We start from the raw sequence: 12,335 nt of genomic DNA, 5'->3' as shown, positions 1-12,335 counted from the left end.
CATTCCGGGGAATGTTAGTGGACTCCGTCATCAAGAATTGAGCGATACGAGGCATGTCGGCCGCGCCGAGCGCACCGACCCCCGGCCTTGCAGAAGGCAATGCTAGGCAACTGCGCCGACCGAAAGAGGAGTGAGATGAAATACCTTCTATACACCGAAAGATGGAATGATGACGGCGAAGCCGTTCCCGTCGGTCGCCAATAGGTGGGGGAGAGAAAAAAAGTACTTGGTTGGGGTAACCAAGTGGGATGGAGAAGTGGGAAGTGCCGGAGGACAAGTCTCCGGGGTAAATCCGTTAATCCGCAGATCGGATCCACGAGGCCAATGGAGGGCAGTGATCGAAAAACTGCGGAAGCGCCGGGGAACTGAGCGCTGCAAGGAAGAGAGTAGGAGGAAGAGGAGGAGGGGAAAGATCAAGGGGCGGGAAAGGTGACGGGTCAGATTGTTTGGGGGAGTCAGAAGAGGCAAGAGGACTGAGCGAGGATGAGAGGAAGAGTCGGCGGCAGAGGACAGGACTCAGCCTCAGGCTCGCTCTCTCACTCGGGAACCCTGATCGGCCCGGACAAGATTGAACGGGGGAAATGACGAGACAGCGCGAGGAGCAGAAGGAGAGGGAGGGAGGAAACGTGGAGGGAGGGAAAGAGCGAAGCAGCGGTGGAGGGTGGGCGGTGAGACGGTTCCGGGTTGCTTCTCTTCTGGATATTTGTTTCTGTCTTGTCAGCCTCAGGAGTCGCGCCCAACCCGACTACACGTGGCAGGGACTATCGATGCAGGTCCACGAGCAGAGTCCCGTACCTGATGATTCCTGGGATCTCGTCTGGACGATCGACGACTCGGAATCCTTTGCGAAGCATCGACACCGTATAGGCTATGTATGCAGTGACAACGCAACAAAGAGTTTGCGGTTTCCGCCAGCGCTACGAGGGGAGGGAGACTTTATGAACTCGCTCTCTCATTTGATTATTACAGCATCGGGTCATGCAGCCCGTCGATCGGCGGGAATCGACGAGGCTTACCGGTCTACTAACTATCCTAGAGGGGGGGTTGGATGAAGGAGGGTGGCAAGCCACTCCGAGCCAAATCGCCCATCGACCAAGGAGGGAAGGGTGATACAGCCGGATGGAGTCGATGACCTTGTTTGTCTCCGGTGACTCATGGCAGGAATGTATCAGATGTCTCTACGGGGAGGGTGACTATCTAGGAGCCATCACGATGAAAGGAGGATTCTCATTCGACGAGCGAACCTGGATCGCTCGCATGTCGTGCAGCGGTGGCGATCATCCATCGGGGCCGTGATCGACCGACAGGAGCTTGGACTCTGGGATCTCACCCTCCTCGGCGGTCCGTGCTAGGCTGCCATGATCGCGGTATGTGGCGGAGGCACTGTCTGACCAGATGGAGACCTCGATCGATCGTGCCGGTCCGTCAAGGTTCGGCGTGTACGTATCCACGGTTGACGCAAGGAGTCGTCGTGAGCTATACATATCCAAAGAGAGACCCCGGAGGCATCGTAGTCCTGGATCGCGCCCAGCGCCAAGCGATGCGACCCCAAGACTGCCCCTCTCCCGCGGCCCATCGGACAATTTGGCGTCGTACAGGGTCCGGGTAGAGGCAGGCTGGAGTTCTTCCGATACGTGGTGAAGCGGGGCACATCCCAGCTTCTGCAGCGGGAGGATGATATTTATTGCCTCCATCCACCCCCATCCGGGATCGCCCCAGGGTCTGCACCGGCCATGGACTAGGGAGATCGACAGGATGGGGGTGGGAGGACTACTGTATACTATCGAGAAACTAGTCCCCCCGGAGCGTGGATATGTGATTAGCGCATACCTCGCCCAGAAGAATAATATCAGCGGAAACGGCGCGATAGGCACCGGGCTGGTCACGTTACCACCCCCTTTGGGGTTAGCGGGAGGGCCTGTTGACACTGGCCTCAACGCAACACCTGCCCTCGCCCGACTGAATTGCCTTGTCCTGCCTGGTATGTCTGATCGTTGCACTGCCACCACGCCTCCTACTCCCGTCGATTCTACCCACAGACACTCCCCGGCCTAGGCTATCGGTCCGACCGATCTCCCTGTCCCCCTCTCTCGCCGAACGGACTCCATCTGCTCCAAGACATCCGCATCATCTGACAGTTGATCGGACCTGCAATAGTTTTCCACGCCGATCGGTTTGCCCGCATCGGTAGCTCCACGCCATCTCGTCATTCCTCATTCTCCCTGACTAGCGCAGCGCTTCCACGCCCAATCAACCACCCCCGCCGAGCACCCTTTCTCGGATCGTGCGGTGCGCTCAAGGTTCAACGTCCAGCCGGCACATCGGCCCTTGCGACAGTCGTACAGCCCGGTTTTATTCTCCTCGTCCGGCTTTGCTCCCGGAACCCAGATCAGATCGTGCGTGGATCATCCCATCCGCCTCGGCCTCGATCGACTCGTCCGCTCCCCCAGTCGTGCGGCTGTCTTACTCTAGCCGAAGCGTGTTCCGCAGATAAATAAAAAGTCGAGACAAGTCACCGGCGCGGTCAAGGCCCATTCGGAAGCCGAATCCGCGTTCGGCGTCATCTGCTCCTTCACTGGTCCCCCCTCCTACGATCAGCCACCACCCGGCGACGATCATCTGCACTCCATATACATAGTCCCTGCAGACGGTTTGGGACACCACGGGCCTCCACCTCCCATCTTGCCGGCAGCCGTGCACGCCCTTTCAATTGTGATATGACGAGTCTTTGATCGACACCAATCATCTCTATCATGGCCACTAACTCCTTTCGGGACTCCGTCAACGCCCTGGGCTGGTCGCGGAGAGACCCGGATCTGCCCGTCAATACCAACGCTTCATCGACCACCCCGTTCCTCTCGCGCCTCCAGTCTTGGAACCCTTTTGGCCAAGAAGGCTATGTCCAACTGCCCACTCACCATGATGCTCCCGGGGCACCTCTTCCGGCGGCCACCCGTCGAGAGGAAGAAGAGGGCTTCTTTGCTTGTAAGTAGTCTCCCCCGTTGGGGCTCATGACCCTGGTCACCCTGTCTGTTCATGTCTGCCTGCCGGGACCCAGGTGACGACCCTCCAGTTCCTGCGCCGGGAGGATCTATCATCGTGCTGGTCGATACGTGGCCATGACCCGGCAAGGGGAAACCTGATATCCAGTTCTGAACTAACAGAATGCCCCCACTCCAGTGAGCCGGTGGGACCGGATGCTCATCTTCGCGGCATGCAATCTGGGAGCAGCCGTCTGCTTCCTGATCTGCTTCTTCCTGTTCCCTGCTTTGGCAATCAAGCCCCGCAAATTTGCGATCCTGTACGTTGCCCTGCGTCGTCATTCTTCCCTTTTCAGCTGCTTTCGTCCCCCCCTCTACACCTCCGTCTCAGCCATCGCATCTGCCTGCGCAGCCAGTCAGATTCCCAGATTCCCTATTGGGATGATCCCGGTCATGAGCGGGCCGTGGCTAGGGCCTTGTGCGAAGATCGTGCCTTTACCCGGGCCTCTCGATTCGTCGCCCTCGACCTCCCACCCCGGCCTGCGCCTCAGTTGCCAAGAAGCCCTCCAAACTCTACTCTGTTCTCCATGGCTAACGCACGCGTCCTTTGCATAGGTGGTCGGTCGGCTCACTCTTGTTCTTGATATCATGGGCCGTTCTCATGGGACCCTGGACCTACGCTAAGCACCTGGTCTCGGGACCACGGCTGCCGTTCACGGCCGCGTATTTCGGATCTATTGCGCTAACGCTCTACTTCGCCGTCGGGGTAAGTCTTCCTTGCGATGGCGTTCTGTTCCCCGTTTTCCTGCCCTCCCCTCCGTGCTGTGTGTCTGGATGTTGCACGGTGATGTTGGGTCCTTCTCGGGGTGTAAGGTGGGATCTTGCATCCTTTCCTCTTGCCGTGTCGTGCGACGTAACATACGAGACCCTCTATCCGCCGGAGTATCACCCTGTCCTCTCTTTCCTCTGTCTCCGTGTGACTTCCGATTCCAGGAGATGATGACAAAAACGTTGAACTCAGTTTCCACTTGTTGTCGTCGTCTCTTCCCAATCGTTGTCGTCCGCCGCACCGTCCCTGGCGTGCTTACCTCCTTGATCGTTGCTTTGAGATCCCAGAAACAAAGAGTACCCATGCTGACGTGTCCGTGTCTGTCCAGTTGCAAAACCTCTTCCTCACCCTCATCTCCTGCATCTTTCAGCTCGTCGCCCTCGTCTGGTATGCTGTCAGCTACTTCCCCATGGGCAGCACCGGTCTGCAGTACGTGGGCCGCTTTGGTGCGTCGCGCGTCTCGGCTTGGGTGACTGGTTGAGTTTGTTGCGTGTGTGGTTCCGTGTCTCCTCTCTCTCTCCTCCCCTGCTGTCTCGGGTAAGACTTGCAAGATCCTCTAATATTCCACCTACCTTTATTTCCCTTGTATATGTAATTGCACAGTCTAGAACAATCATGGCATGCAATAGTTATCATTATTCGATTTCCTTTTAATAACATCTGTGCTAGCAAGCCAGAGACCCCGTCGTCAGGTCATAAACATATTCAAGTAGCCAGACATGGCATCCTGCCTTGCCCATGCCCTTCTCACCACCCACCCTCTCTCTCTCACTAGAGAAGAAGTAGGGGAAATAGGCATCATCTCCGACTCATAACAGCCCCAAAAGTCCCTTCAACAACTCTAACCCCCGGCACCTCCGCCTCGAAAATCCCCGTCTCACCCCCAGACCCAACCTCCAACCACCTCTGCAACAAGTCATTGCTTTCCTTCGGTTTGATATGCGGCCCGGCCGTGCCGACCGTGATGTGCGGCACGACGTTGACGCAGGGCCACTGCGCATCCTCGGCCTCCGGCGCCGGGATCAAACGCACGATGAAAGCCATGATGCGGTCGTCCCAGATGAGACGCTCGAGACGAATGCGCGCAGCGACTGAAGAGGGCGCAGTCTGTCTCTGCTGAGGGTCTGTCTCGGTCTCTGCGGCGGCCTGCTGTGCAAGCAGGGCTCTATCGACGTAGGCGTCCCATGTCTGCGGGTGCTCTTTCTTCGCGCTGCGGTGGATGAGCGTGACGTGGAAGGTTGGCTGGATGCGACGCGAGTTCAGGAGTTGGTTGTAGAGACGTGCGGTGTGAGGGGATGTGGATGGGGGGAAAAGAGACTCGAGGAGAGAGGTGATCTCGTGCGAAGACACACCGACGGAGAAGTACTCGGTTTCTTTGGCCAGTTGCTTTTTGACCATTTGTGCTTGGGTGGCTGGGTCCGTAGGAACAGTGGCGTCGGCCTGGTTGTGATTGTTCTTCTTGCTCTTGTCTTTTTGCTGCTTGTAGCTGTAGCTTAGATCCTCCTTGACGTGGTAGTCCTGCAGGGAGCGCTCGATGGCCGAGTCCATTTCAGCGCTGGTGGGCATTTGGGCGACAAGACCTGGGTACTTGGCGTGCAGGGCAGCTACCACCGTCTCGAGGTTCTCGCGCGAAGAGGCGCATACATCCAGATCGATGATCTGGTCGAAGCTTTCGTCGGGTTGGCTGTAGGGGTCGATGGCTTCGAAGCGGCTCAGAAAGCCGTCCATGATCCCAATGATCTCACCCCGGGTGACGGTTCCAGCTCGGATGGTCTGGTGGTTGTCGCCGCGCTCGAGGACGCGAGACCGGGTGACTTCTTTGATCCGCGGAAGCAGCTCGTTCTTTGGTTCATGGACGTAATTCAGTGCTACGAACTGTGCATCCGGAAGAACCGGGTAGATATCCTCCATGAGTTGCTTGCGCTCACGCTTCTGGTGGTTGTTTCGGTCTGCAATGACGGCCGCGTGTTCCGACAGGCTATTGCTCACTTCAAAGGCAAACTTCTTGGGCTTGCCCTTTCCCTTGGGGATGTTGTCGTTTTGGACATGGCCCCATCCAAAAAGTCGCGCAAGGGCGAGAGCCACGGTCGTCTTGCCGCATCCCAGTGTTGCAATCGGGGCAAGGATCACGTTGCGATTGACTTCTCTGCCCTTCTTCTCTCTTTGGGCTTCCAAGGCAATGATCTCAGATCCTTTCAGTCCTCGCTCCTGGAGGAAACCTTCTCGCAAGGAAATGATGCCGTGGTTTTGGACATAGGCCTTCGCAAGCTGAGGTTCTTTGACAAACCTTCTCCGCGCATACTTCAGGTATTCTTCGGTGATCGCCTCGTGCTTCTTGATTTTGGGAAGCCGACCCGCGATGACGGCCTTGGTGCATTCACGCCACTGCCGGTACATGAGATAGGGCTCCTCGAACTTGTACTTGAAGAACCAGTCCCGATAGGGACCTGTGCCATCTTCGCTCAGCTGGCACCGAATCACGAAGCCTTCCGTCTCACGTCCATCCCACGTCCCTGTTTCCGCACAGCTCTCAAGGAACCCCTGCACGCGCGCGATATCATCGAAGACCTCGAACTTGGCTTTTTTGAATCCCCATGCATCTGCAAACTGATGTACCTTCTCTCCTGACATCGTTGCGAACTCGGGGAGATTGTAGTTGAGCCCGTGCAAGTAGATGCCGGCAGCTTCCTGATCATAGGCCAGAACGTGCTCCTCGAATGTGTCGTCACAGAGCTCGCCCACTGCTGTCACGTTCCATTCGCGCAGCGTTCTTGCCAGGTCCTTGACGGAGCGACCCACCGAGGCCACATGCCGCTCCACCCAGCGCTCACCGGCCTGGGCATGGCTGACACTGACATCCTCACGGACACCGGTCGAATGCTTGCTGCACACCAGCAGCTTGTCGTCCTCCAATCCGGAAATGAAAATAATGCATCCGTTCTCTTTCACGCTGAGCTCGTAGGGCCCGCGGGTGTTCTTCTCGATATTCCGCCAGCGTGTGTTGTTCGTCTCGTCAATGTTGAAGAACTTGTCGTATCCGCGCACTGCAATTTCGCGAGTCCCGTCTTTCCTTTTGGTGGTGAATAGACCGCGGGCATAGACCGGCAGGTCGGAGCGCTTGTAGTCCCAATCCATGAATTTCCAGGAATCGACAGTGACGTTGCCCGCGACGGAGAAGGTCGACTTCTTGCAAGTGAAGGTCTTCTTCTTGGCGCCCTTGTTCATACTGCGGCAATTCTCCAAGGTCTGGACCAGATGTGCAATCTGCGAGGGGTCCTGTTTCGCCATGATTGTGGCTCCCGGAGGGCTGGTAACGTGGGAGAGAAGTGTAGAAGGGAGAGCGATAGGACGATCACAGCACTTGACTGCTTCTCTTGTCCAGTTTTTATGCGTGGGCGTGAGTCAATAGCTCATGCGCAAGAATGTGTCACTCGGCGGGGAGCAAGAAAGGACAGGCGCCCAGCACAGCCTTATCGCTGGTTATCGCTCCCCGCCTTAGTTTTCTTTTCTTCTTCTCTTCTTCCAATCCACATCCAGCCATGGCCCAACCCAACCCATACCTCCTAGCCTGCGACCAGCCCTCGGTGCTTCTCGAGCACTTGCGCTCCAATCCCTCTGTCGCATCGTGTCAGGACGAGCACGGCTATTCCCTGCTCCACGCCGCGGCGTCCTACGGCCACATCGATCTCCTCCGCGCCCTGGTGAAAGAATTCCATGTCGACGTCAATATCCTCGACGAAGATGGTGAGACCTGTCTCTTCGTGACCGAGAAACCCAAAATCGCCAAGTGTCTAGTGGAGGAGCTTGGAGTGGACTATAACAAGAAGAACGACGAGGGCCTGACCGCATACGAGAAAATGGAGGCCGAGGACGAGTTCCCTCAGGTCGCCATCTACCTTCGACAGGCTGCCGGCGCACCTCCCGCAGCCGCCACTTCAGTTCCGCCCCTGGATCCCTTGAACCCGCCGCCGCCAGTACCGGGCAACTTGCAAGTGAATATCGGGACAATGTCGGAGCAGGAGGCCAGCGCGGGCGAGACAGAGGTGGATCCGGAGTTCAAGCGGAGGATAGATGAACTGGCGGCGCGGGAAGATTTCCACAGTGAGGCGACACAGAATCAACTCCGGGAATTGGTGATGGATGCAATTGCGGGGACCAATATCGAGACGCAGGAACGAGATCTGCGGAGGAGGATGGAGTGAAACGAAAGGATATCCCATGTCATGCCTGGACAGTCCGCGAGACTCCCCACGGAACTACATCTCACACCAATCACCAATGATGCTCCTACAGTGTTGTGATCGCGCTGTCAGCTTGGAATATCCCAGCTTCATGGAAGCGAGTGTTTAAGCCTTCAGCACATCTTGCCCGTCCTCGAGTCGGGAGTGAGCTGCTCCAGCGATATACCTTATGCGACATGAGTTGGGACGAGAATACCCTTATGCTGCATCTAGAAGAATTACTTAACACAGCCAAATACCCCGGAACAATATATTCAGACCATTCTCAACATTTGCTATATTTGCTGTAGATGCCAAGCTCGGGTTCTCCCCGCCTTTAGCTCAACTCCCGCTACGCTTCTTCCACATCACCCACGATTATTCCACCATGTCGCAATCACCATCCCCATACTATTCCAATCCACAGATAATGAACACGGTCGTTAATCCCGACACGCCCCCTCCGCCACCGCCCAAACCCAGTAGCCATGAAGCCAGCCGAGGTGGGACCCCCCAGAACCAGTCGTCCCTGGCAGCCGCACCGCAGAGTCAAGCAGGCTATTACACGGAAACCCAGCCAGGCGGTGCACCGCCAGCATCATACGCAGTGCCTACACTACCCGAACCACCAACAGTCGGGGAGGGCTGGCTCCCCGAGATCATAAAGGACAAATCGTATGTCCCCAGCACTCCGTCGCTCCTTGGGTTGGATCTCTCTAACGTCCAAACAGAACATTCGACCTACAAACAATCCTCAAAGACCCCAACCTGATCTCCGCGCTATCAAGCCTCCACCCCTCCTCCACCTCCCGCCAGCAAAACCTCGAATCCCTCATCGCAGTCAACAAAGATCTCGCAACGCGCGTCCTAGAAATGCAGAACCATCTAGCCGACCTGCGCGCCTCCACCGAAACCATGCTCCTCACACACCAGTCGCTAGAAGTCTCCTGGCGCAAGAAACAGACCGAGATGGACGCTGCTTTGGCGCCGTGGTCGCCCAAGGCATTGTACCAGCGCCTCAGCGCTGCGATTGCGGAACAGGAAGCTGTGTGTCGGGCTGTGGAGGAGAGTTTCCTTGACGAGGATCATCAAGGTCGGGCATCGGAGAAGGAGATTGCAGATTGGGTGCGGCGCGTGCGTGCGGAGGCTGCGAAATTGGCGGCCCGCAAGGAGGCCAAGGCGCGGTGGGATGAGGGGAGAGTTGGAGGCTGGCGCTGATGGATAGACAATCTTGCAACGATGAGCGCCTCTTTACGATTGATACCCCGTCTAGATGATGAAGTACACGAATTGATTATACACCGAACTATACAATTATGCGATTATCATAGCACGCCCTCCAGCGGCCATACCCCATACCATGCTCGTGGCTCACGCCAAGTTTATAGCGCCTGACCAATCGCTCCATGAGCGGAGCTCCCGCTGGCTTTTGGATGGTGGCCATTCGACGGGACCGGCGCACTCTCCAAATCAATGTCTTCCTCCTGGTCATCTCTCCTGGCAGCGCGCGTACTGGACCAGCTGTCACTACCCAAGGAGCTCGGGACTCCAAAGCCTCGGAAGAAAGCCCGTCCACGACTGCGCGCAGCCCAGGCCCAGCCAGCTCCGCGACGAATCGGCATGTGGTACATCCGGAAGCCGATCCAGGCGAACACGAGGCCCATAGCAGAGCCAAAGAGGATGTCGAATCCGTGATGTCGATAGTTGAACCACCGCGAGGAAGCGATGAAGCAGGCCGTGGCGATTGGCACAAACGCGACAAGCATGAAGAGCACCGGAGGCGCGGCGCCACGTCTGCGCGCCGAGGATAGCTCATTGGTTGCCTCCTCCTCCTCTTCCACCGGGAAGGGCGTCAAATACGGGAACCCAATGGCGAACTTGGCGCACAGCCACAAAGTCAGATATGTCAATCCCGCGAACGAAACTGCCGTCTGAAGTTAGCAAGCCACTTTCCGTTTCTACGAGCTTATCCCACATACATGATGAATGTCCGCTCGGGAAACTAGAGAATCCATCCACGCTGACCAAGGGAGTTTTCGTCCGACAAATCTCCCACGAGACAAGATTCGGCGCGCCCTGCAGACGCTGGCCAAGCCCACCGACCGTAAATTCCGCCACTTTGGCCAGGTCCGGGTTACAGCGCGCCAGGAAGTCTGGGCGCGGCTTTCCGATCAGATCCTTCAGTCCTTCCGTGGCGAGGAAGACGCCGGCTAGCGCAACCCCCAAACCCATCCACCCGGCATTCCACTCCCACAACTTGCGCCGCAGGATCTGCGACTTGGAGGGCCGCGCCTCTGCCGTCGCGGAACCGGGTGCGAGAACTAGCGACACGATCAGGATTATGACTGCGGGCGCGATGATGGCGGCGAGCACCAGGGTGGTCATGGTGACGGTTTCATGTTCGGTGTAGGGGTAGGAGATGCTCGGGTCGGTGAGGGAGAAAGGGTGGTGATTGGGGGTGAGTTTGGAGAAGCCGTAGCCGATGAGCGCGGCGCCACTAGTCATTCAATGAGATTAGCTTTTTGGGAGGTTTGCCTTGTATGTATCAAGTATGGACGTACACAATAAACACCCAGTCGATCACATAAGATAGCGCCAGCAGCTTCGAGATGCGGACCAAAGCATCCCTAGGCGCCATGGTAGTTGGTCCCATGGCGGTTGCAGAGAGATGGTTGGTTGGTTGATTGATTGATTGATTGAGTCAATACAGGGAAGAGAGCCCTGGATTTAAGCAGATGTGGGCATATATGATGTGATGGTGTCACCACCAGAGGTCACGCAGGAAGTGAAAAGAAGGAAAAAGGGGACCGCAGGCAGTCATATTATTGACTCGCGTGACGAAAGCTTAAATGCGCAGCCCAGGCGCTGTGGATCGCTGCCCGATCCGGGTGGCGGGCCAGGGGTCTAAGTATAGCACACTGCGCAGGATTATCCTGGATGATAGGATACAACTAGGCATAGACATATGGTCCATTCGAATCTTTATAGGACTCGAACTAGAGTAGTCTTAAGATGAATACTATCCTTGCCTCGTCTGCCGGTCGACTCTACTGGCTGTATGTGGTGGGGAGAGGGGTGAGTGGGGGCTCGAGTTACACAGACACACCATGCCGGGGATCTTTTGGAGAGGAATAAGGAACCACGAATGAGGGAGTGAGATATTCACATTCGTTTGAATCTAAGTAAGGAAATTGTCTAGAGACCGCAAGCCCCGTAAAATGCCGAACTAGGAACTAGACTTCGTTTCAATCTCTAACAGCTGCTTCCCAAGATCTCGAAACGTTTCAAGGACAGGGCGGAATCTCAGTTCCAGATCTCTCGACGCTTCTATTCTGTCGACATCGAATGCATTTTCAGGGAAGGAACTGGTCCCGGGGTGCCCTCGTGAAATCCTGTGTCTCGCTTCCGTAGGAGCCTGATGGAGAAGATCTGCGATCTCCTGGTTACAAATGCGCCCGCGCGTCACCAGGTAGCGTTTGTTCGAGCGTTTGTTCGATAGTGATTGCGCTAACACGGCTTTGTAATGTGCATTCTCTAGATCCTACAACAGCGGAGCGGACACATTATTCCTATCTAGTTAATGAAAAGAAAAACAGTGAAATCAGTGGCAATGGATTCGGGAACTCAACGAGGACGAGTTTGCCGGCCCCCACTGAATAAATCCAGACCTAGGCCAACCCCATACAATACGATCGGTTCATAATGTTCAGCCTATGATAGAACTTGCATAATTCGGTGCTTAACCATCGGATATGGAGCAGTAATTACGCCGTAGTATGTGGGCGAAGTTCGGGGATTCGCGATATAGACTATCTCCTCGATTGATTCAAAATGGGTGAATAAGGCGGTAGATGAACTAGTTTTACTCCTACACTAGCACATGTTTATTTGATTTTTTGAAAGATGCATTGTATATGACTAGACCTTAGTTTAGGTCTCCATTAATGCGAAGGGATCCCCTCCCCCCTTTCCCTCAACAAAGAAATTGGGTTCACAAAGGTGATGAATGATTGAACCTCCATTCTCCCAAATGGATGCACCGCAGGTTGCTATAGGTGTGTTTTCCGACTGGTCTACGGACAAGGCGTTATAATCTGGAAGAACAGTCGCATCACATGCAGGGTATAGTAGTATAATGGTGACAGCCACATCTTATATATCCTACCTAGTGGTGAAGTCTCAGCAAGGTGGTCACGGACGGTATGAGTCCGTGTATTGAAGATATAAAGGATGTATTTAATCATGAGGGTTTCCACGCAAACATAGAAAGTATGCTCTATAATTCACATTGATGCGCAGCCGCGT

The 12,335-nt window shown here is 55.7% G+C and overlaps 8 protein-coding genes across 8 annotated transcripts; 5 read left to right on the top strand and 3 right to left on the bottom strand.

The window, feature by feature from the left end:
• Positions 1–581: 581 nt before the first annotated feature.
• N7510_007580 (uncharacterized protein) lies at positions 582–1,052 on the top strand (the record flags this gene model as incomplete). Its single annotated transcript, XM_056979505.1, has 1 exon — positions 582–1,052. One exon carries the CDS (start codon positions 582–584, stop codon positions 1,050–1,052), a length of 471 nt encoding a protein of 156 aa, XP_056832548.1.
• Positions 1,053–1,277: 225 nt separating this feature from the next.
• N7510_007579 (uncharacterized protein) lies at positions 1,278–1,694 on the bottom strand (the record flags this gene model as incomplete). The annotated part of the gene is made up of 1 exon (XM_056979504.1): positions 1,278–1,694. The coding sequence occupies one exon, from the start codon at positions 1,692–1,694 to the stop codon at positions 1,278–1,280; it is 417 nt and encodes a 138-aa protein (XP_056832547.1).
• A 61-nt stretch (positions 1,695–1,755) lies between these two features.
• Positions 1,756–2,721, top strand: N7510_007578 (uncharacterized protein; the record flags this gene model as incomplete). The annotated part of the gene is made up of 3 exons (XM_056979503.1): positions 1,756–2,022; positions 2,139–2,289; positions 2,513–2,721. 3 exons carry the CDS (start codon positions 1,756–1,758, stop codon positions 2,719–2,721), a joined length of 627 nt encoding a protein of 208 aa, XP_056832546.1.
• Positions 2,722–2,753: 32 nt separating this feature from the next.
• Positions 2,754–4,291, top strand: N7510_007577 (putative Golgi traffic protein SFT2; the record flags this gene model as incomplete). Its single annotated transcript, XM_056979502.1, has 4 exons — positions 2,754–2,985; positions 3,181–3,301; positions 3,597–3,747; positions 4,139–4,291. 4 exons carry the CDS (start codon positions 2,754–2,756, stop codon positions 4,289–4,291), a joined length of 657 nt encoding a protein of 218 aa, XP_056832545.1.
• Positions 4,292–4,608: 317 nt separating this feature from the next.
• On the bottom strand, positions 4,609–7,098 carry N7510_007576 (tRNA ligase; the record flags this gene model as incomplete). Its single annotated transcript, XM_056979501.1, has 1 exon — positions 4,609–7,098. The coding sequence occupies one exon, from the start codon at positions 7,096–7,098 to the stop codon at positions 4,609–4,611; it is 2,490 nt and encodes an 829-aa protein (XP_056832544.1).
• A 251-nt stretch (positions 7,099–7,349) lies between these two features.
• Positions 7,350–8,012, top strand: N7510_007575 (ankyrin repeat protein; the record flags this gene model as incomplete). Its single annotated transcript, XM_056979500.1, has 1 exon — positions 7,350–8,012. The coding sequence occupies one exon, from the start codon at positions 7,350–7,352 to the stop codon at positions 8,010–8,012; it is 663 nt and encodes a 220-aa protein (XP_056832543.1).
• Positions 8,013–8,418: 406 nt separating this feature from the next.
• On the top strand, positions 8,419–9,248 carry N7510_007574 (vacuolar protein sorting family 37 protein; the record flags this gene model as incomplete). The annotated part of the gene is made up of 2 exons (XM_056979499.1): positions 8,419–8,705; positions 8,762–9,248. 2 exons carry the CDS (start codon positions 8,419–8,421, stop codon positions 9,246–9,248), a joined length of 774 nt encoding a protein of 257 aa, XP_056832542.1.
• Positions 9,249–9,412: 164 nt separating this feature from the next.
• Positions 9,413–10,683, bottom strand: N7510_007573 (phosphatase PAP2 family protein; the record flags this gene model as incomplete). The annotated part of the gene is made up of 3 exons (XM_056979498.1): positions 9,413–9,954; positions 10,010–10,527; positions 10,592–10,683. The coding sequence occupies 3 exons, from the start codon at positions 10,681–10,683 to the stop codon at positions 9,413–9,415; spliced, it is 1,152 nt and encodes a 383-aa protein (XP_056832541.1).
• Positions 10,684–12,335: the final 1,652 nt, after the last annotated feature.

The sequence above is a fragment of the Penicillium lagena genome, assembly GCF_028827675.1.
Source record: "Penicillium lagena strain IBT 129212 chromosome Unknown utg000005l_segment0_segment0, whole genome shotgun sequence".
In the NCBI taxonomy this organism is placed as follows: domain Eukaryota; kingdom Fungi; phylum Ascomycota; class Eurotiomycetes; order Eurotiales; family Aspergillaceae; genus Penicillium; species Penicillium lagena.
This window is presented reverse-complemented; position numbering and strand designations above follow the sequence as displayed.